Source organism: Histomonas meleagridis (genome assembly GCF_020186115.1).
Source record: "Histomonas meleagridis strain 2922-C6/04-10x chromosome Unknown contig_59, whole genome shotgun sequence".
In the NCBI taxonomy this organism is placed as follows: Eukaryota; Parabasalia; order Tritrichomonadida; family Dientamoebidae; genus Histomonas; species Histomonas meleagridis.
Window position 1 is genome coordinate 132320 of NW_027150901.1, and position 23459 is coordinate 155778.

Sequence of the window (23459 nt, forward strand, 5' to 3'; positions counted from 1 at the left end):
TGTTGAAGATAAAATCAATTTATTATTTAAATTAAATTATCATCAATTTGTTTTATCATTTATAATGAATAATATTAATCAATCACCAAATGTATTATATAATATGATAAATTCATTAATATTTTTTTATCCATTTTCTAATGAAGAAATTATCTTCCAATTAAACATTCGAATTTTACCCGATTTATTAGAATCTTTAATTATTAACTTAAAGAATATTAAACCCGATTCCATAATATGTATAATCGGTTCAATGATTACAATCTTAAAAATATCGAAAATACCAAAAACTTTAATTGTTCCATTATTTAATTTCTCGGAACAAGTTTTAGCGCAATATAATATGAAATCAATTTCACGTTCAATTCGAGTATTATTTGGAAATTTATTACAAAGTATTGATATTAATTCATTATCAATTTTAGGTCGTTCTATACATATATTAAGTGACATTAAATTAAATAAGAAAAAAGGTTTTACTTTATATTTGTTTATATTATTATATCCACATTTAATATCATTATCACCAAACGCTTCTTATTTGTTTGGGATATTATATAATAATTATATCTCACAAAAATCATTTGTTAATTTCGCTATAAAAGAAATTAAAGATGAAAAAGCACAAGAAATTTTCGATTTAATTTCACAATATATGAAAAATGGACAAGAACAATTTTATTTAAGTACAATGGAAATTGATGATGATTTTGTTAATACATTAAATACATTAATAATTCCATTATATAATAATTTCTCTATAAAATTACCGAATTATTTCACATTTAATCCAATGAATATTAATGACTTTAATAGTTATATCCAAACATCAATTTCACATATTAAGAATACAATATTTAAAAAAATATATTATTATGAAAATGAACAAGATATTAACCAATTATTATGTTTCTTTATCGATTTCATTATCACTGAATCGATTCGTAAATGTGAAAAACTTTCATCGAATATATTTTCGAATGAATTATCAAACATTTTATCGAATTATAAAAAATATTCATCAAATCAAGAAATATCTTTAAGTCCAATAACATTTCCTTTAATACCACCGCGAATTTTAGCCCCGAATATTATAAGTAATATTAAACTTAATGATGATATCACTAAATTTATAAGTTTATTACCTTATAAAAAGATAAAAATAAAAAATAATATTTCTTTACCAAATGTTAAATATGTTAATCCTTCGTTTTATAACTCTATCATTTCTAATTCAGGAATGATAATGTTATTTTCATTTTTAAAGTTATATCAAAAGCAAAAAGTATTAAAGAAAATTATAAACATAAAATTTTCACGTTATTCACAAGAATTTGATTCTGTTTTATTCATATTTAATAGTAAAATTTATATATTAATATTAGCCATGATTGAAGAGAATAATGAACAATTAATATTAAATGATATAACTAAAGATAATAAAAATGAATTTAATAATTTCCTTAAGTCATTATATTTAAAAGAATATGGAAAATATTCATTTTTTTGTGGACATCCATTACTGAAATATAAAATACAAAATATAATATACTCAACAACACATAATAATATATTTCATATAATACCGAAATATTCTGCTGAGTTTTCTTTATTAAACATAACAAATAATATATCGATTTATTTTAAAAACAAAAAACCTGTTTTCTATTCACCGAAAACTTCGTTTTTATTTGACGATTTAAACTTACAAAATGTTTTACAAGAATGGTTAAATGGTAATATATCATCGTATACATTTTTATTAAAGATCAATTTCTTGGATGGAAGATATTCATCTAATTTAATTAATGATGAACAAGGTATAATATTTCCGACATTATACACAGAAACAATGTTAAACTTTAAACCAATTTATCCATTTAATATATGTAATGAAGAATTCTTATTATCGTTCACTTTCGCTCATTTCTCTATACCTGAAGTGTTTAAAGGTATCGAATCTCATCAAGCGATTGTCGAAAATCGTGATGAAATCGAACGAATTAACAATAATTTAAATCGTTGGATTTCAACATCTTTTAAGAACTTATTTTTAGGTAAGAAAATCCCTTTAAATCAAAACTACAAAAAAGAAAAATCGAAAATTTATAAGAAAAACAAAAAGTTAATCACATTCATATGTCAATTTAAATCGGAAATTTTAACTAATTCAACTGTGTTAAGGATTCATTCAGGTGGGAAACCAATCATAAATGAAAATTATTCATTTCTATTCGCACATTCATTAAATTCATCATTAAATGGTAATTATATTGTTATCGATTATGATTTCGGTGTTTCTTCTGTGTATCGAGTGTTATATAGGAAAAAGAAACCTTTCGATATAACATTCATTAATTGTTTCATCACAAACTTACAGCCAATAAGTGCTATAAATGAAATCGATTATTTATGTGCAACGTCAATAAATAAAAAAGTTGTGGTTTGGGATTTCGTAAGAAATATGACAATTAATGTGATGGAGTTCAACGAAATAATTAATGGTTGCGAATTCGATGAAGAAAATGGGTACTTATGGTGTTGGAATGAATGCAATTTGTACTTGTGCTCGGTAAATGGTACCGTTTTCATGATGAAGACATCGCCAATAGAAATAGAAATGGCTTACGGTGCAAGAGATAAGGAAATTTGCATAGTAGGAAAGGACCAGAAAGAATTCGTGGCGTTTTATGGCCAGTCTTCGAATACTTTAGTGTTCAAGCAAAGTAATTAAGTTTTATATAATAAATGAAATATATTTCGTGTTATTATATTATCATAAGCAAAAATTTATTGAAGTTAATTTTTTATATATTTTCAAATATTATTATGAAGCACTAAATCATTTGCAAATTATCATTTGGGAAAAAATCATTTAAAAGAAACATAAAAATATCAAAAATGTTTATATTATTTTTGTTGAAATGTTTTTCTTTTAAATTGAAGATTATGTCTTCAAGTGTTATTTCTGTCTTTTAAATTTCTCTTTTGTGAACTTGCACCCAGTGATGTAAATAAGGGTGCCCTAAAAATCCAAACCGCTGCCCTCAAAAAGCGGTTTTGTAAATTGATCAATCGGTTAACCGAAATTTATTCAGATGATATTTGTTGCTTTTGTTAGCATTATAAAAGCATTTAGCCATCCTTATTCAGTTGAAATCAATAAAGAAAATGTATTTGATATAATTGGAAAAGAGAAACATGTTTTTGTCCATTTTTTCTCTGAAGGATGTAAATTTTGTTTGAAGGCTCAACCAGAATGGAACGAACTTGTTAGAATATATTATCCAATCAAAGATATTGTTTTTGCTACAATAAATTGTGATCGCTGGAGAAGTCTTTGTTCAGCATTTGATGGAACATCAACTCCAAATTTTCAATATTTCGCTCCTCATCAAAGATCAGGGTCTGCTTTTGGTGGCGAAGCCGAAGTTGTTTCATTTGCTCGTTGGGTTAAACAAATGACATCAATTTTACCTTATACCAAGCCACATACACTTATGTTTACAAACCCGAAGGAAATAAATGATCTCAAAGAAGAAGGATACGTGTTTACAGTTCTAGACGATCCAAAAACACAATTTTATAATCATAGCGTGTTTAGAAAAGTTGAAAATCAATTTGATATTCCATTTAGATCTCTCAGCCCAAAGGAATATCCTGAAGAATCTAAAGCTTTTTGTGATTCTCCTCATTGTGTTGTTCTTCTCTACAAAAATGAGAAATACACATATAATGGAGAAATTGAAATCCAAAATGTTATGGACTTTATTGACTCCCATATCCCAGAGGATTCTCTTTGAGTGTATAAAAATTTTTTTCTCATGAATTCATGATTAAATCATTTTCTTTTTATTTAAATTAGAATACGAAAAATCATTTTTTCGTTTCGTTGATTATCTTATTTTGACCAAAATGCTTGTGTGATTTAAGTTGTTGCAAAAAGAAATTGTTTTCTTGCAACAGTTTGGTTCAACCGTTAAGCCCTCTTTCAAAAAGTCATTGAATAGAAACAAGACAAAAATTGTCAATATGAACAGAATAATCAACAACTCACTCACAGAAAGTAAAAACACTATTGATTCACTCCCAATTATCATCAATTCATTATCTCCAAGTTCTCCATTAAAGAAAATAAGACATGCATTAAAAAATCTATGTTATTATCCAATTTCTTCTCAAGCTATTGGACCATTAGTTGAATTATTCCGTCGCGAGCTTAAGGATCACACAAAAATATTTAATCTTTTGTGTTTCCATCTCATTAATCATGCTTCAATAGGTTCTCCTGCTATTGCAAATCTTGTTGCTTTACTACCCAAGGAGTTTGAGCAACAAAAGAAGCCATCCAAACACATACCAGAACTATATCGTGTCTTCTTTTATTTATGTTTTTATTCACCACAATGCCATCAACTTCTCATTGAAACCGTATCCAAAATTCTTTCCATGGCCAACACAGTTTATTCCTCCATCCAAAAGAAAGGCAAAAAGAGCAAAAAGTCGTCACCTTATATTCCCTTATTCCATCAAGTAATTAACACTCTTCTTGATCTTCCATCGTTTGAAACCACCTCTGTTAAGTTATTTTCTTGTGAAGAAGTCTTAACAGGTTTTGTCAGCATTTATCGTAATTCAACAATAACCGACCAAATTGCATGTCTTAATTTTCTAAGTCATATTCCGACCCTTCCTACAACTCTCTTAGACTTATTTAATGACAACGAGCAATCCTTCAAGAGTTCTTTTATGGTTGATTTCGCGGTCAACAACAAGGAACACTTTGAGTCAGTCATTGACGAAATCCTTAAGACAGAACCATCGAATCAGCTCCGTCTTCTTCAGCTGCGTCTGTCTAAACAAGGCTGCACGTCATTACATTTGCAGGAATCATTACTCCGAACATTCCAGCCAACAGCTTCATATCTTTTACCGTTATTATCATTTTTAGAGAACTCGAACTCGCGAATTGAACCTACGAAAGATTTTTTGGAGTCGTTATACATAGTTTGTGGATTACCTAATGAACAAATCTCGCTTTTAGGCTTCATGTGCATTTGTTTCTTCTCCGAAGAACTCGATTGGATTGAGCAAACATTTGTCGAGATCATTAACAGGCAAATCTTGCCGCAGAAGATTTCGATGATTTCGTTTTGTATTAAGAGTTGGACAAACTCATTAAGTTATTACGAACAAAACCTTCCGTTCATCAAAAGATTGTTTTCGATTGTGATGGAAAAATTCGGCGAATGTATTAGTCGAAAAGTGTTTACGGAATTCGTCAACAAATTCGTCGAAATTAATAAAGCCGACGAACTATTGAAGATATTCCATAACACGTTGCTCAAGTTGAACGACTCGGAAACAGTGATTTATACATTTTACGGTGCGTCGCTCATTTGGAACTTCTGCGAAAACATAAAATTTGAGGAATTTTTGAAGGACGCAAATGGTTACATAGAAAACGCTGACCAGGCTATAAAACTGGTGTTCGATATAACACTCAAAAATACTCAAATGATGCTGCCGATTAATTGATGTGTTATGACAATTTTCGCAATGTTTAAGCAAATGATGAAATGAATAAATAAATAAAAAAAAATACTTTTTAAAGAAATTGAATTTCAGAACGTTATTCGCCTTTCTTTAGTTAAATATGGATCATAATGACAGAATGATTTTGGATTATGTCCTTCTGTAATTGATTCCGTGTGAAGTTCCGAATCATTCTTTCATACTCCTCGATAATTTCGAAAAAAAGTATTCCATAAATAGATCTTTGTTGTCTTTTTTATAATGCATAAAATAAGTTATTTGATTTGAATAATTTTCGTTCTACGCGCTCTGCAACATACTGAAATAGCCTTGAAACTATGAAGAAAAGTACATGGAAAAAACGCATTATTCTCAGTTAGAAAAATATTTTATCAAAATATCAAAATTTTTTTGCAATTGCACGCCTCCAAAAAATGAAGTTTATCTTAAATTCTTGTTAGAACACACGCTTCAGAGAATTAGACAATTAATTCAACGTTGAATTAGAACAATGTCTACAGAAAATGAAGAAATTTCATCAACTAACAAACAATAAAGTTTTGCCTCATCAATTCCATTATCTGATTTATAATAGCAAACATAAGTGCTGTTTTAAATATTTTTAATAATTTCCAAACTTTATTTTGATATTTCAAAAAATTAAAATAAGTTTTAAAACAAATAAATAAATATTTTTTGCATTAATATCAATTCCTTTTTGTTCAAGAAGTAATTTAACTGTTTCTATGTGACCTCTTTCAGATTCCCGCATAAGTACTGTATATAATATATTGAATAGTTTCCAAATATTATTTTAAAATATCAAATTATTAAAACAAAAATTAAATAAAACATATAACTATCTTTGATATTAATATTAATTTCTTTTTGCATAAAAAGTATTTTAACTATTTCTGTATGACCATTTTGAGATGCATACATAAGTGCTGTATAAAATAATTTTCATAATTTTCGAATATTATTTTATAATATTAAAATATTAAAATAAATATTATATAAAACAAATAAATATCTTTAGCATTAATATCAATTCCTTTTTGTTCGAGAAGTAATTTAACGATTTCTGCATGGCCATTTTCAGACGCATACGTAAGTGCTGTCTTAAAATATTTAAATAATTTCCAAATATTATTTTGAAATAGAAAATTATTAAAAAAATTTTTAAATAAAACAAATAAATATTTTTAGCATTAATATAAAATGCACCTGTTTTAAATAATTTAAATAACTTCCGAATATTAGATTAAAGTATTAAATTATTATAATAAAACCGATATAAAACAAATAAATACCTTTGATATTAACATCAATTCCTATTTGCTTCAGGAGTAATTCAGCAATTTCTGTTTTACCAAATTCAGACGTATTTATAAGTGCTGTTTCAAATAATTTAAAAAATTTCCAAATATTATATTAAAATCCTGAATTATTAAATCAAATATTGTGCAAAACAAATAAATACTTTTAGTATTTATATCAATTCCTTCTTGTTCAAGCAATAATTGAACTATTTTTATATTCCTAGCATCAACTGCCCTTAGAAGTGCTGTAGTGAATATTTTAAATAATTTCCAAATATTATTTAGAATCATAAAATTACTTATATGAACCTTAATTAACATAATTAAATGAATTTTTCATTAATATTAATTACTTCTTTTTCAAGTCGCATTTTAACTATCTCTGTATTACCTTTTAATGATGTATACATAAGCGCTGTATTAAATATTTCAAATTATCTCCAAATGATATTTTAAAATATGATATTATATAAATAAATATTATTCATAATAAATGAATATCTTTAATTTTAATAAGTAATTTAAAGATTTCTGTATAGCCTTTTTCAGATTCATAAATAAGCGCAAATATAAAACACATAATTATTTAAGTATAACTTTCAATTCCTTCTTGTTTAATAAGTAATTGAACAATATTACTTTGTTCGTTTTGAAATGCACAAGCATAAGAGCGATATAATTCAATAAAAACATATTTAAAATGTTATTTTTTTAATCAATATTTTGACTCTTCATATAATTCACAATTTCTTCATGATGAAATTGTTCTGCCAATTGAAACGGAGTTTGATTATTATTATTTTTTACATTTTTATCCACGTTTGCTTTTTCGATCAAATATTTCACAATTTCGAAATTTCCTTTTTTACAAGCCCAATGCAAAGGCGTAAAACCATTTTTATCTTTTACATTTTTCTCAACGTTTTCTTTTTCGATCAAATAAATTACAATTTCGAGATGATTTTTTTTAGCTGCCAAATGCAACGAAGTTTCATTTTTCCAATTTTTTGTTTCTTTATTTACATTTTCTTTTTCGATTAAATACTTCACTAAAGAAAGATAACCAAAATCGGAAGCCCAAGGTAACAAATCTCTTTTATATTCTTTCATTGTATTATGTTCTTCAATTAAGTATTTAATGATTTCGATATTATCATTATAACATGCAAAATCAATTGGAGGAAGTCCCATTTTATCTCTTGGCTCTAAAAAGACATTTCTTTCTTCAAGAAGATATTTAACTATATCAAGACGGCCAATGTGACAAGCAGAATGTAAAGGCGTAATTTCTTCTTCTTCTTGGTCGAGAAAAGCGCCATTAATTAAATAAAAGAGAAAGGACTCAAAATGGAAATATTTAAGACATTGCGCAATTGGAACTGGTTCACAGTGATATTTCCGAATTAACAAATCACTAATGGAATATCGATGATATTGAATACTAGTTTCAAGACAATCTTCAAAGTTATGCCCTTCTTGAAGAAGAATTTCAAGAATTTCTTGGCTTCCTCCAGCAATTGCATAATGGCATGTTTGAGAAGTTGGTTTACATCCTTTTTTGAGTAAATATTGAAAACATTGAGAGGAACCAAAGAAACAACAAATGTCAAGTGGGAAAATAAAGCGCTTATGAAATAGCTCCCATGATGCAGATGCTTTTGTGAGTGGTTGAATAGGTTTCTGAATATCAAATGTTGGGGTGACGGCGAGATACTGAATAAATCCTTCAACATCATCGTCTTTGAGGAGCGAAAATAATGTCCCTGTTGGATATAGTGTAACTGATTGAATTCCTTTGGGGGTTGGTTGAGGATCGAATTTAATAATTGATTCTGGAAATGTGGAGAGAACAATGTTGTAAAGAGTTCCTTTGAAAATTCGTTTCGTATGATAATAGATTTCTTGGACACGTTCTGGATTCGTTGAAAGAATACAAGAAAATAATTTTGGAACAATATCAAGACGTTTTGGTCGAATGCTGACAAAATAACCAAGCAAGTTGATAGAATAACGCATATAAAAAGGTGAAGACTTATGTTGTTCTAATTGTGAAATAAATTTTTCTTCAATCTCTTTAAAAGAATATTTGTCAATTGGACCAAATAATGCTTTTAAAAGATCAATGTCTTTTTCTAATGTTTTGTAGAGTTTGCAATCACTGCATTTATTAACTTCTGAGAAAAAATGAAGTTTTTGATTTTCCATTAAATACGTTTATTTTTCATATGTTAAATACCTTCAGACAGATCTCGTGAAAAAAATGACAAGTCATGTTCCGATTTTATCATCACAGGAGTAGACGCCTTCCATGTTTGAAGATCTTCCTTTACACGCACTTTTTGATAATCAGGAGGAAGATAAAATTTGGAATGTTGAATGAACAGAATTATCAAGGTTTTTTGATGTTTCTTATTCTTGTTTTAAATCTTTTTTTTTAATTCATATAGAAGAAAAAATGTTTAATTTTTTTTCACTTTGTTTAAATTACGGTATTGTTGTTTTAGCTTTTTAATTCTCTTTTGAGAATTTTTATTTTGCTGTTCATTATTGTTTAAATCTCTTTTATTCTGCATGGACCAGATTTTGGGGTTTCCCATTAAAATACTAGTATTCTCTAGGGTACCTTCAAAATGTCACTTTTCTTTTAGAGCAGAAGTTTTCTTGTGGGTTCAAGGACAAGCTATAAAAGAAATTGAATTTATGAAAAAAATTTTTCATACATAACGCTATATGAAAATTTCATTTTTTATCATTCATCAAATTTGTGACTTGTTGAAATCATATATCACTATTAACTATGATAAACTTTATTACCAAAATTGCAATCAATATAATGCAATATAAATAAGCACAGGAACAAATATTATTTTTATTCAATATAACACTGTCCTTCTGCTGATTTGAAGGATTGAAGTAACTGAAGTATTTCAGTATGGCCTTTTTTAGAAGCTTTCATAAGTGCTGTTTCAAATAATTTAAATAATTTCCATATATTATTTTAAAGTATTAAAATATTAAAATAAAAATTAAACAAAACAAATAAATATCTTTGGTATTAATATTAATTTTTTCTTGTACAAGAAGCCATTTAACTATTTTTGTATAACCTTTTTCAGCTGTAAACATAAGCGCTGTTTTAAATATTGTTAATATTTACCAAATGTCATTTTGAAATATCAAATTATTAAAATAAAAACTAAATAAAACAAATAAATATCTTTAGCATTGATATCAATTCCTTTTTGTTCAAGAAGTAATTTAACTGTTTCTGTATTACCATATTGAGATACAGTAATAAATGCAGTTCTAAATAATTTGAATAATCTCCAATTATTATTTTGAAATAGCAAATTATTAAAACAAAAACTATCTTTAGCATTAATATCAATATCCTTTTTCTGCAAAAGTAATTTAACTATTTCTCTATCACATTTTCCAGTTGCCATCATGAGTGCTGTATCAAATAATTTAAATGATTTCCAAGTGTTATTTTGAAATCCAATATTATAAAAACAAAATCTAAATAAAATAAATTAATATCTTTGGCATTGATATCAATTCTTTTTTGTTCTAGAAGTAATTTAACGATTTCTATATAACCTTTTTCAAATGCAAGCATAAGCGCTGTTTTAAATATTTTAAATAAATTCCAAATATTATTTTGAATTAGCAAATTATTTAAATAAATTTTCAATAAAGCAAATAAATATTTTTTTCATTAACATCAATTCCTTCATGTTCAAGAAGTAATTTTACTATTTCTGTTTCACCAAATTCAGATGCATTGATAAGTGCTGTTATAAATAATTTAAATAATTTCCATATATTTTGTTGAAATAAAAAATTACCAACACAAATCACAAATAAAATAAAGAAATATTAAATAACACTAATAAATATCTTTAATATTAATATCAATTCCTTTTTGTTTAAGAAGTATTTGAACAATTTTTATATTTTTAAATTGAACTGCCCATAGAAGTGCTGTATCAATTAAATCGAATAAATTCCATATATTATTTTGAAATAAAAAATTAATAAAATAAATTTTAAATTCAATAAATAAATATCTTTAGCATTAATATCAATCCCTTTCTGTTCAAGTAGTAAGTTAACTTACAAGTTTTATATTATTTCCTGTAGATACTTTTATAAGTGCTGTATCAATTAATTCGAATAAATTCCAAATATTCTTTTAAAGTTTTAAAATCTAAAAATAAATTTCAAATAAAATAAATAAATATCTTTAGCATTAACATCAATTCTTTCTTGTTTAATAAGTAATTTAACTATTTCTTTATTTCCATTCGTTATAAAATTTGGTAAAAAATAATTTGGAATTTGATGAGTTTCTTCGAAGATTTTCAGAATAAACGCATTTCCTTTTTGTATAGACATTTCTACCAAATGCTCATCAATTTCCAGCCCTTTTTCTTCTAAAAATGAAAATACTATATAATTATCATATTTGATACACATCATTCCTAATTTTACTAAATCCTTTATACCATAATTTTTATTATAAAGATAACGAAAAACATGATTTTGATGATATTCGATTGCTGCTTCATATGCATCTTTAAATGATGAATGATTTTGCTCACATAAATGAATAATTTCTTCATTTCCTCCTGCAACTGCATATTTACCTGTGTTTTCTACTTTTGCTCCATTCATAAGTAAATATTTAAAACATTTAATAGAAGAAAAAAATGCTGCATAATCAATTAATGTAACATCGTTTTGATTAATAAATGAATATCTCTCATAAAGTGATGGTGCGATTGTTTGATTATAATTAAAATTTGTTTGTGATGATATTTCTTGAAGTTTTTCTATTTCATCATTTCGAATGATTTTCGATATTTCATTTGGATTAACTCCTTCTTTAATTAATTTCTTGTGAAGTTTCCAATCATTCTTTTTGAGTTCTTCATAATTTTGAGAAAAAGTATTCCAAAATCGATCATTGTATAAATATTTATTGTCTTTTTGGTAATGTGCAAAATAATTCGTTTTAATATATATTACAGTATTTGATTTGACTAAATTTCGTTCAACCATTTTTTCAAGAATAAAATGCGATTCTTCTGAATTTAATTCAGAGTTGTTATCAATAAATAGATCAAGTATTGATGGTGTTATTTTGTTTTTCCCATCAACTTGTAGTAAATAATCGATCATTAAAGTAACTTCTAAATGTCGTGATAAAAAAGCTGAATATAAATATCTTGCAATCATAAAATGAATTGATTTAGGGAAACAGGTAGAAGATAAAATTTGGAATGTTGATTGAACAGAATTTTCAAGGTTTTCTTGATCAATACTAAATATAATTCTTTCAATATCTAAAAGAGCTTGGTATTTTATTTCAGCAGGTTCCATAAAAACTGATGGAGGTTTTTCTCTTTTTGAAGGAGTTTAACCATTTATTTTGAGTGTATTTGAATACTCCTCACACAAATTAATTCAATTTTCTCCATTTTTTTAAAGAACGAAGCGTTAATTCGTAGTGGAAAAAATCTTGGGGTTTTTCTATGTCAGACAGACCTAGTGAAAAAAATCATGTGGGGTGCAAATTCTTCTCCGATTTTATCTACGCAGGAGGAGCCGCCTTCCATGTGCGAAAAAAATATGTTGGTTCTGCAGAAAGGACTTTAGTCTTTTTGCAGAACCAACTAAATTGCACCTAAGGTACTCACAATCATCGGATTTTGCACCGCCCCAAAACGCTAAAGACATTGTTCGTTTGTAAAGATTACACAGAAGATCTTCTGAGAAACCAAAAATAAACAGTAGCAACGATTAGAATATATGTCTTATGTCATTTAAACTAAAAAAAATAATAAGAAAGAGAAAACAATCATTCTGACGCAAAGATCCTCATTTGTAAATTTTTTGAGAGTGAAAAAGTGACAGTTCTTGTTTATTGAAGCTTTCAAAATGAACCGACACACAAACCGAGGTGCCCTGAAATACCAAACAAAGCTTGTCAAATTTACATTAGAACAATGTCTACAGAAAATGAAGAAATTTCATCAACTTCATCATCGTCATCTTCTTCTAACATAGACCCTAGATTGCTTATGCTCGGAGAGTATTGTCCATTTATTGCTGATGTTCCAATCTTATCATATGCAGAACCTTTTCCAATTGACGAACCAGACCCACGATCTGAGGAGGAAATTGAAAGCCTAAGAAAGAAGCTACGAAAGCAAATAAACAACAAAAGTTTTGACCCACCAATTCCATTATCTGATTTTTGTTTAATTGCAAAAGAACGATGGGAACAAAATGAATTAGATGCTGAAGCATCTCTTGGTTTGTGCGTTTTACTCTAGTTTTATTGCATTTGTAAAAAATTGCAATATTAATAATTTTAAAAATATATCTAGCAATAAAAGTGAGGGTCTAAAAAAACTAATTCTGATTAAGTGTTAAATCATGCGTTTTTATTTTATTTAGGTTGTATTTTATCTTCTTCCATTTTAGGGCACCTCAAAATCAAATACGTTTTTTTGAAGGAATGAGCCGCATCTCGATCAACATATTATTTGGATCAGATGCCGCAATCAAACAATTTATCACGCAATCTAAAAACTATTTACCACAAAATCATATGATATGTAATATCAAAAATGCAATTGATTTAGCATTTAAAACCAAAATTTTCCAAATAAAATCAGTGCCCTCAGATCCAGCAACTTTTCCAGCAGATTTAATTTCCACAATTTTAAGTAATTGGATTAATCATCAACTTCGGAAACCAACCAAAATTTCTTCAACAAAGAAACTTACATCAAAACGAGCATCTAAAGCATCACCTGTTGAATTATCCACATCACAAATTGACATAGATAGCAATTTCCCAATATTTGTTTACATTTATGATTATCCACGTACCACATCGCAATTTAAATTACTATGTGATTCAGCTACTCCAGCAATATGTTGTATCCAGATTGATATTTCAAACACGGACACTGAAAAACGATTGGCAACAACATCTCCTGAATGGGTTTCTTCAATTTCTAAATATATTCCATCACTTAAATTCGCACAAATTAACGAAGAAACATATTCAACTCTTATTTCATCAGTTTCGTCAATTTATAATTCATATATTTCATATCAACATTTTTTTGCTGATTATCGTTTTATCCAAATACCGCAATATCCGATTCCATCAGTACCAATTCCACAATTAATCAGTGACAAGCCATCAGCAAAAATTAATCCGTTGTTTTCATCTACCACTGATTTATTAAGTAAAAACAATTCATTAAAATCTGCGTTTCAATCGATTTTATTAAGAGATTTTTCAAATTTTTTAAAAAATTCATTACAATCACCAAATGTTAATTTCCAACATCATTTAGAATTATATAAATTTTATCCACTTCCATCAATTTTAGCGCAAATTATTTCATTTGTTCCTAATTTTAAAGATCCGATTTTATTTACAATTAGAGACGTTTCATATCGAACACAAATTCCTTTCCAAATGATTTTAGACACATTAATACTAAAAAATTTTAATGATTTAATTGGTTATAATATTAATGAAAGAAGACATAAAGAATTTATCCCTTTTAATCTTGTTTCTAACTTAATGACTCCTTTAATTTATTCTTATGATCATTTCAAATGGAAAGAATTTGCCGGAAAAATTTTAATTGCGTTTTATAATGATATTCCTGAAAATTTACCAATTTCGAATAAAATAGAAAAATTTAAACTTCCGATATTCGAAAGTTTTGGGAAATGGTTAACAAAACAAAAAAATGATTTTCCTTTAATAAAAGAAAACAATAATAAACAAACTCAAACTGGAAAAATTAATTTATATAAAGAAATTGAAGATGAATTTTCATCTAATTCAATCACGAGATATTATTGTGAATGTGGTCTTAGAGTTGATACTTATCCAATTCAAATTCAAGATGGAATTATTTCTTCTCTTTCATTTGATGTTTCATTTTCTTCATTTTTGCGTTTTTCATATCACATTTCACAGTCAATTTATTTGACTAAAGAAAATGAGGAAAATATTGAAACAAAGCTTCAAGTTCGTGGTGTATTAGGAAGAGACCTTGATTTCTTTTATAACCATTCACTTGATCATGATAAATTTGTTTTATCAACAAGTAAATCACAAGTTGAATTTGATGTGAATAATAATCGAATAATAATAAATGGTGTTAAAAATGAGATAAAACGTATAATTCTTAATGATGGGACATTAATAAAATATTGTCCTAATCCTATAATATATTCACCGAATGGTACAATTCAACAATATGTTAATAATGAATGGAATTTAATTGATCGAAATGGAAATATGTTTAATAAAAAAGAAGACAAATGGATAATAAATAAAGAAAACAAATTAAATATCGAAACATATAAAACATATTTTACATCGAGAAAAGTAATTAAACGATCCGATGGATTCACAATAATTAAAGATAATGATGAAACAATAATTCTATTTCCTGATGGAACTAAATATAATCAAAGCACTAAAACATATTCATATGATGATATTCCTGATGTACAAATATGTGATGATAAAATGATAATAAAAACATTCGATATAAATGTAACTATTAATAATAATCATAATTGTAAATTCGAATTAAAAAATAATTGTGTAATTGAATTCATTGAAGAAATTGGAAATTTATTAATAACTTTCGATCAATTAAAAAGCGCATTCACAATGATCGATGTGTTGTCTGGCGATATAGCTATTGTCGATTCGAGAAAATATGTGTATTATTTAAACGAGGATTTAAATTGGTCACTTGGAAAACATCTTTGTTCCAAAAAAGAAATTATTCAACACTTTAAAGATGGAGATTTCGTAGAGCGTTTAGAACTAATTACAAATGTTGATAAAGAAGAACTTGAAACAATTATAAACAATGGCCACGAGCCAAGGATGTTTGTAATAGATAAAGAAAACGAATCGAATTCAATTTATGAGTTAATGTCGAATTTATCATTTAATAAAGTTATCGAAAATGCATCTGAACAAATTCCATCGAAAGATGACTTTGATATCGTACTTTGGTTCGATACTGAGCCAAAAACTTTTAGAGAAATGCGTATAACTACAAAAATTACAAATGAACAAAAAGATAAAATTTTTGCGGAATTAGAAAACCAAAAACAAATCGAAAAAAATAGAGAGGAAACTATGAAAAGTTTAAATGATACTAAATGGAAAACAATTTTGGAACAACAAGAACATGAAGAACATCAAATTCTTCAAATGTTATCTGAAAACGGAATTAAAATATAATTCAATAGTTTACTGATATAAACCACTGAAATCAATATAAATGCATATGAACACTTTGGAGACTCACTTAAAGTAATTCCATATAACTTATGGAAGAGGACATGAAAAGAAATTAAGCTCAGAATCATTAGAAAATAATTTATTTAATTGAAGAAGTTATACCAAAGCAATTTGATGTCATTATTTTCTAATTATGAAATACATATTTATTTTTATCACAACTGTTAATAAAAAGAATGTTTTGCTAAAGCCATTTTTTGGCTTTAGTTAATTCTTTGCTATATAAATATTTTTTTTGCTTGTTCTAAAACATTAAATTTTTCTTCAAAAAATTGTGTGCGATATAATCGTTTTCATTCATTTCACTTTTTTGCCAATGAAAATGATACAAATTTTCCGGGTGCCCCTGAATCCCATCGAATAATTCAATCCGAAATTCGGTTTTAAGTTATAAATAGCCGGCCACTTAATTTATTTTCAATAATGTCTGCAGTAGATGAATTGAAAGCGCAAGGAAATGCAGCATTCCAAAAGAAGGAATACACAAAAGCGATTTCCCTGTACACTGATGCCATTGATATGGACACAGATAATTATACTCTTTATTCAAACAGAAGTGGCGCTTACTGCGCTGCCAAAAAGTATCAACAAGCAGCCGCTGATGCACGAAAAGTTATCTCTCTTAAGCCAGATTGGGTTCGTGGATATACACGTTTAGGCGCAGCTCTTCAAGGTCTTGAAGATTGGGACGGAGCTATTGAAGCGTATCAAAAGGCGTCTGAATTAGACCCCGCAAGCCAAGCAATTAAGGAAGACCTTGCATATGTCCAACAGCAAAAGAATCAAGAAAGCCAAGGCCCACAAGGCGGCTTTGGAATGGACCAACTCTTCTCCCCGCAAATGCTTGAGATGCTTCGAATGAATCCAAAGATCGCCCCAATGTTTAATGATCCCTCATTCGTCCAAATGATCAACGACCTCAAAGCAAACCCACAGAATGCCTCAAAGTACCAAAACGACCCACGCCTCATGCAGGTCCTCCAGGCGCTCCTCGAGCCGTTCATGAAGAGCCAGCAAGCTGCGCACGATTCAGAGGAACCGCCAGAACCTCCTAAGCCTGCAGAAAAGCCAAAAGTTTACGAGGAGCCGCCAAAGCCAACAAAAGAGCCTAAGCAAGAAGCAGAGGAAGAGAAGAACCTCGGAAACGCCGAGTTCAAGAAGGGCAATTATGAAGAGGCATTAGCCCATTATGATGCAGCTATTAAGATTGACCCAACGAATGTCCTATATTACACGAACAAGGCTTCCGTCCTTTCCCGCCAAAAGAAATACCAAGAAGCTATTGACCTTTGTAATGAGGCTATTAAGATCGGCCGTGAAAATACAGCTCCTTACGAACACATTGCTCGTGCGTACCAAAAGATTTCAACTAACTACGTCGCTCTTGGTAATCTTGAACAAGGTATCGAGGCATTGAACTCATCATTATTAGAAAAACAAGATCCACAAGTTCGTCGTGAAAAGAAGCGTCTTGAAGATTTGTTGGCTAAGCGTAAGGCAGCCGAGTATGAAAACCCAGAACTCGCAGAAAAGGCTAAGAATGAAGGTAATGATTTCTTCCGCAAAGGCCAATTCCCAGAAGCAATTGAACGCTACAGCGAAGCTATTAAGCGCGCGCCACGTAATCCAGCATTATACTCCAACCGTGCTGCGGCATATTCCAAACTTGGTGAAATGCCAATGGCAATTAAAGATTGTGAACGCGCCATTGAAATTGATCCAAAGTTTGCAAAGGCATACACACGTAAGGCTTATTGCCATTACGTCATGAAAGATTATAACAAAGCACGTGATGCATATAACGAGGCACTTAAGGTTGATCCAAATAACGCAGAAGCTATCGATGGATTACAAAGTATTAACATACAAATCGCTAAGAATAGATATACTGCACCAGATGAGGAACAAATTAGAAGATCTATGGCCGATCCAGAAATACAGAAAATATTACAGGATCCTGGCATGCAACAAATTTTGCAGGAAATACAAAGTAACCCGATGGCTGCCCAGAAGTATATGCAAGATCCTAAGGTAAGAGAAGCTTTCATGAAGTTGCAAACAGCTGGAATTCTTAGATAAAGAATTCAGTAAAGTATCGAAAAAGTACTTTTGTATTTAAAATAATCGTATTCTTTCGATTTGATGTGAGAGAACGTTTAAGTATTATAGTCTGTTTGTTGTTGTGTCTTTGAAGTTTTGATTTGATTTGTTAAAACACGTCATATGAATGCAATTACTGATTTTGTTATTTGATTCACTTTGAAATGAATCTGCCCAAACTATCATTTTAAATTCCTACACTTAATGTTCTTTTGACACTGAACTCATTAATAGATAAACAATAATTGTTTGCTATAGAGAATGAAATTAAATAAAAGTGTCGTTTTTGATGTTGGGGTGCCCCAATTGAAGTGAATCAATTGATTGAAAAATTGTGTCAAACTGCTCTGATATCAAAAGTGGCATTTGGAATGGAAGGTCAGCCCGGAGAAGTCCAAGAACTTGCAGCACGCCTCCATACCGGCGATGCACTCGAGCGAATTGATGCACTCGGCCGTATTGTTTCACTCAATTCCCAATCAGTCGATTGCTCATCCGTATATCCCTCGATCCACCATATCACCGAATATTCCCTTGGCGGATACATCAAATCTCGACGTTACGTTGGTATTTTAAACGAAACATATCTTGAGAAGGCACCAAATATGACGAATACTGTTGTCCAAGGAATTCTTCTCGATTATGAAAAGAACGACCCATTAATTCGTGGTATTGCGGTTCGTCATGCAGGAAAACTTGCGAACGATGAAACAGTTGAAAAGTTATTACCAATAATATTACGCGGTGCATCATCCGAAGACCCATATGTTCGTAAGGCGTCAGCGTTTGCGATTCTTAACTTACACCAAACAAAGCCATCATATATCGACAGGTTCAAACTTAGTCCAATCCTTAAAAATCTGGTCGAAGATTCAAATCCAAACGTTGCAGCTAATGCAGTGTCAGCACTTACAGAGATTAATGAGTCACGTTCAGAACCATTATTTATCCCAACATCGACAACAGTCAATAACTTATTAGCAGCAATTGATCAAGCTACAGAATGGTCACAAGTTGAGATTTTAGACTTTGTATCGACATACAAACCACAAGATGCATCAGATGCGCGTGGAATTATCGCTCGTGTCTCATCTCGATTATCACATGTTAATGCAGCTGTTGTTTTATCGGCAATTAAATGCTGTCTACAAATGAATACATTCATTGATGACCAAGCTAAAGTTCGAGATACATTATCTAAAGTCGTATTACCATTAGTTACATTACTTAACAACAGTGCACCAATCCAATACATCTCTGTTAAATCGATATTGATTTTGTTACAGAACTATAAGCGAATGTTATCGAGTGAAGTATCGATTTTCTTTTGTAAATATGATGACCCATTATATATGAAATTAGCAAAACTTGACGTCATATTAACATTATGTACCACCCAAAACATTGGTAAAGTTCTTGAAGAACTATTTAGTTATGCACAACAAACAGATACTGAATTTGTCCGTAAAAGTATTCGAGCTATTGGACGTATCGCAGTACAATTTGAATCAGCAGCTAATAGTTGTGTTGATAAACTTGTCGCATTAATTGATATGAGTACCAAACAATCAACGAAACTTCATTACATTGTTCATGAATGTATTGTTGTAGCAGTTGATATCTTTCGAAGTTATCCAGGTAAATATGAAGGAATTATTGAGAACATTAATAATGCGTTATCAGATACAATTGATGATCATCGAGCACGTGCAGCTATGGTCTGGATCTTAGGAGAATATGCAGAAGATATAGGTAATGCTGGTGAATTATTAGATGCATTATTCATTGATAACTTTTGTGAGGAAACACCAGATGTACAATTAGCTATACTTACTGCTGTTGTTAAGTATTATTTAGTATCTGAAGATGGTGATGATATGTTAAGACGTATTATTAATATGGCAACTAATCAAATTGATAATCCTGATGTACGTGATCGAGCATTTATGTACCTTTGGTTAGTATCTGAAGCACCTGATGATGCAGCTGATATTATATTAACTAATAGAGAAAACCCACCGAAACTAAATATAGAATTATATTCTATTGATCCTCAACTTGTTAAACAACTTGTACCTCAAATTGGTACTTTAGCTATATTATATAACAAATTACCATCTGAATTCGTACAAAATACTCGTTTCATATCTATTGATCTTGGTGATAAAGTCGATGATGAAGAAGGTGGTCTTAGACAAGGTGAAACTTCATTTGATCAAATGTCATTACCTGTTTTGGTTGAAGCTAATAATGCTTATGGTGTAGAAGTCCGTGGTATGTTATTACGTGTTGGTGATCAAAATTCATTTGTATTACGATTCACAAATTATAGTGAAACACCACTTGAAATGAAGAAGATTGCATTCAATAAGAATATATTCGGATTTGCTCCTGGTGAATTTACATTACCTCCTTCTGTAAATCCACAGAAAACTTTGACAGTGAATATCCCCGTTGTATTCAGTGAACAACATTTAGAAGGTGCTCAACCTTCACCTAATATACAAATCGCTGTATTAGTTAATAGAGAAAATCCAATATTCTTCGAAGCACCTGCTAATTTGAACTTAATCCTTGTTCCTGCTGATCAAGGTGGTAAACTTACAAGAGAACAATTTATGTCTACTTGGCAAGGTATTAGTGATGATAGTGAAATCAATGATGTTGTACAAGGTGCTAGAATTGATTCTATTGATGTAGCTAAGCATAAGATGCAACAAAATAGATTGTTCTTTATTGCTAAGAAAGAAAACTGTGCTTACTTCTCTGGTAAAACTATTAAGGGTGAAATATTGATTGTATATATAGTCTTTGAAGAGAATGCAAGATGTACAGTAGGAATTAAGATGTACAACAAGCAAGTTTCATCTGTGATCCTTGAATTAGTGAAGCAATCAATTCAATAAATCAAAAATAACATCAAACTTTCTATACTTTACTTAAATCTTCGTTGGGGTGCCCCAATAACCACTTTCATTTAACAGTATAAAATCTTTCAGCGTCATATAAAGTTCAGAAAGTTTTATCGTTTCGAAATGAAAATTTAAAGATAATATTTTAGTAATTACATTTCTTGACTTTGTAAACTAACCTCTGACCCAATTATGGGTTTCCTGACTGCTACTGGACGAGACATCCTTCGAGGTACTAAATTTGGATTTGGACGACTTAATGTCTTCACTTTCATTAATGATCGAACATCCATTTGTGTAGCTGATTGAGATGTTGGAATTGTTTGGCGCTCAACCATCCGCCATTGAGGTAGGCTTTCTCTTTCTTGTGCCTTAACTTCGCCATTGGGCATCGAAAACAAAAGTCTTCTTCTTGGCTGTGGCTTTCGACACGTCATAAGTTTGTCCTTTAGCTCTTTCATCATTTCTTTGATTTTTTGTCTCGCAAGTTGTCGATAAAATATTGCAGTATCACATTTATCAAATGGATTAGTCACACCAGTAATGTTAATTCCGGCGTTAGAAATTTGATCGATGATTTCTTTGTCATTAATTGTGTTATAAACAGAATCAAATTTGAGTTTAAAATCTTCAAGAATAGCATATTCACTTTGTGAAAACCATGCATGTTCTCGGATGCTGGATAGATTTGGTCTTTTTTCGGGATCTTTTAATAATAATTTCTTTAAAAGATCAGTTAAGGGCGTTGATAAAAAAGGTGGATATTGTACTTCGGTATAAACAATCTTTTGAAGTAATCGTTGTGTGTTTTCATCAAAAAATGGTAATTTTCCCGATACTAAAAAATATAGAATTATTCCACAACACCAAATATCAGAAGCGCTAGTTCTGGAATTATGCTTAATCATCTCAGGGGCCGCATAGGGAGCGGATTTAATGGAATTAATAAAAAGATTATAATTTGAAATTCGAATGTGCTTGTTTTGATCAAGATAAATACTTTGAGGATTAAGGACATAATGATAGTTATAATTTTTTTGTTGAAAATATTCAAGTGTTTGGATAATTTCAGAAAAATATTGACCAGATTCTTCTTCTAATAGACGCCCATTATTGTTAACATAATCATAAAGGGTTCCATTTTCAGAGTATTCTTCAACTAAATAATAGTTATTACCATATTCAATACATTCATAAAGATCAGAAATAAAAGGATGGCCCAGAAGTAGAGCGTCTGATATTTCATGAATAAACTGACTTTGCGCGTTTTCTGTGTCGAATGATTTTGGTATTATTGTGATTAAAACTTTATTTTGAAAAAATTTATTTTGTGCAACCCATTTTGTTGTATTAGAATTATCATTTAGTGGCATTAGGAAGGTATAATTTTTGATTGTTGTTTTACCAGGAATTATTTGGTCCATAACTTGGAGCCTGGTAAGATTTGGTTATATAAAAAAGTGCCAGTGTATTTCTGGATTTCAATAGAACCATAAGATCCTGACACCTATCAATTTGTGAAGTTAATTGGCTGCCAGTGTCAAGATCCGCAGCTTTTTGAGAGAGTTACATGTTCGATTTGTGAGGTATAAAAAATTTTGATAGAGGTTGACGGATGTATAAATTATTCAAAAATCGATTTGACCAAGCCGCTTTTTTAGTGTAAAAAAAAGTGTTAATAAAGTGCCGGCCACAAAAATTAAAACAGTTAATTTATTATATATTATGTATAACCTCTAAATATTGCTTGAAAATCTACTTTTGTCTTACTTCTAATTAATTTTTTGCTTGTTCCTCTCTTTCTTTCCAATTTTTATGATCGATATCTAATCACATTGAATCTCAAATAAGTCATTAATAATGCTGAAATTTATATTTTATATCATATTTTATTACATTAGAATTTTATTTACTAAAAAAAATTTCTTGTAATTTTTATATACAGACTTTTTGCAACTAGGCTCAGCAAGGGGGTCCCTCAATAACGAAAAATACATTGATTTTTTGCACTTAATTTTTGTTGGACTAATATGACATTTAATATTTTCCCAACAGTTAAAAGTGGACAATTTTTGGCATCCAGTGGTCAAATTTTTGTGGCCGGCACTGTAAAAGTAGTTTAAAAAAAAAAGAATAATAAAGATGGAATTATGTAAACATATTTTTGCATAATATTTATGTTTAAATAAAATGAGCTAGCTTAGAATGTAACATATTTGTTTT

The 23459-nt window shown here is 29.2% G+C and overlaps 6 protein-coding genes across 6 annotated transcripts; 5 read left to right on the top strand and 1 right to left on the bottom strand.

The window, feature by feature from the left end:
• Positions 1–3098: 3098 nt before the first annotated feature.
• GO595_007789 (putative protein disulfide isomerase) lies at positions 3099–3803 on the top strand (the record flags this gene model as incomplete). The annotated part of the gene is made up of 1 exon (XM_067921290.1): positions 3099–3803. One exon carries the CDS (start codon positions 3099–3101, stop codon positions 3801–3803), a length of 705 nt encoding a protein of 234 aa, XP_067772019.1.
• Positions 3804–4032: 229 nt separating this feature from the next.
• On the top strand, positions 4033–5538 carry GO595_007790 (uncharacterized protein; the record flags this gene model as incomplete). Its single annotated transcript, XM_067921293.1, has 1 exon — positions 4033–5538. The coding sequence occupies one exon, from the start codon at positions 4033–4035 to the stop codon at positions 5536–5538; it is 1506 nt and encodes a 501-aa protein (XP_067772020.1).
• Positions 5539–12868: 7330 nt separating this feature from the next.
• Positions 12869–13198, top strand: GO595_007791 (uncharacterized protein; the record flags this gene model as incomplete). Its single annotated transcript, XM_067921294.1, has 1 exon — positions 12869–13198. One exon carries the CDS (start codon positions 12869–12871, stop codon positions 13196–13198), a length of 330 nt encoding a protein of 109 aa, XP_067772021.1.
• Positions 13199–16647: 3449 nt separating this feature from the next.
• GO595_007792 (TPR Domain containing protein) lies at positions 16648–18303 on the top strand (the record flags this gene model as incomplete). The annotated part of the gene is made up of 1 exon (XM_067921295.1): positions 16648–18303. One exon carries the CDS (start codon positions 16648–16650, stop codon positions 18301–18303), a length of 1656 nt encoding a protein of 551 aa, XP_067772022.1.
• Positions 18304–18695: 392 nt separating this feature from the next.
• GO595_007793 (Adaptin N terminal region family protein) lies at positions 18696–21230 on the top strand (the record flags this gene model as incomplete). The annotated part of the gene is made up of 1 exon (XM_067921296.1): positions 18696–21230. The coding sequence occupies one exon, from the start codon at positions 18696–18698 to the stop codon at positions 21228–21230; it is 2535 nt and encodes an 844-aa protein (XP_067772023.1).
• A 158-nt stretch (positions 21231–21388) lies between these two features.
• Positions 21389–22144, bottom strand: GO595_007794 (CAMK family protein kinase; the record flags this gene model as incomplete). Its single annotated transcript, XM_067921297.1, has 1 exon — positions 21389–22144. One exon carries the CDS (start codon positions 22142–22144, stop codon positions 21389–21391), a length of 756 nt encoding a protein of 251 aa, XP_067772024.1.
• Positions 22145–23459: the final 1315 nt, after the last annotated feature.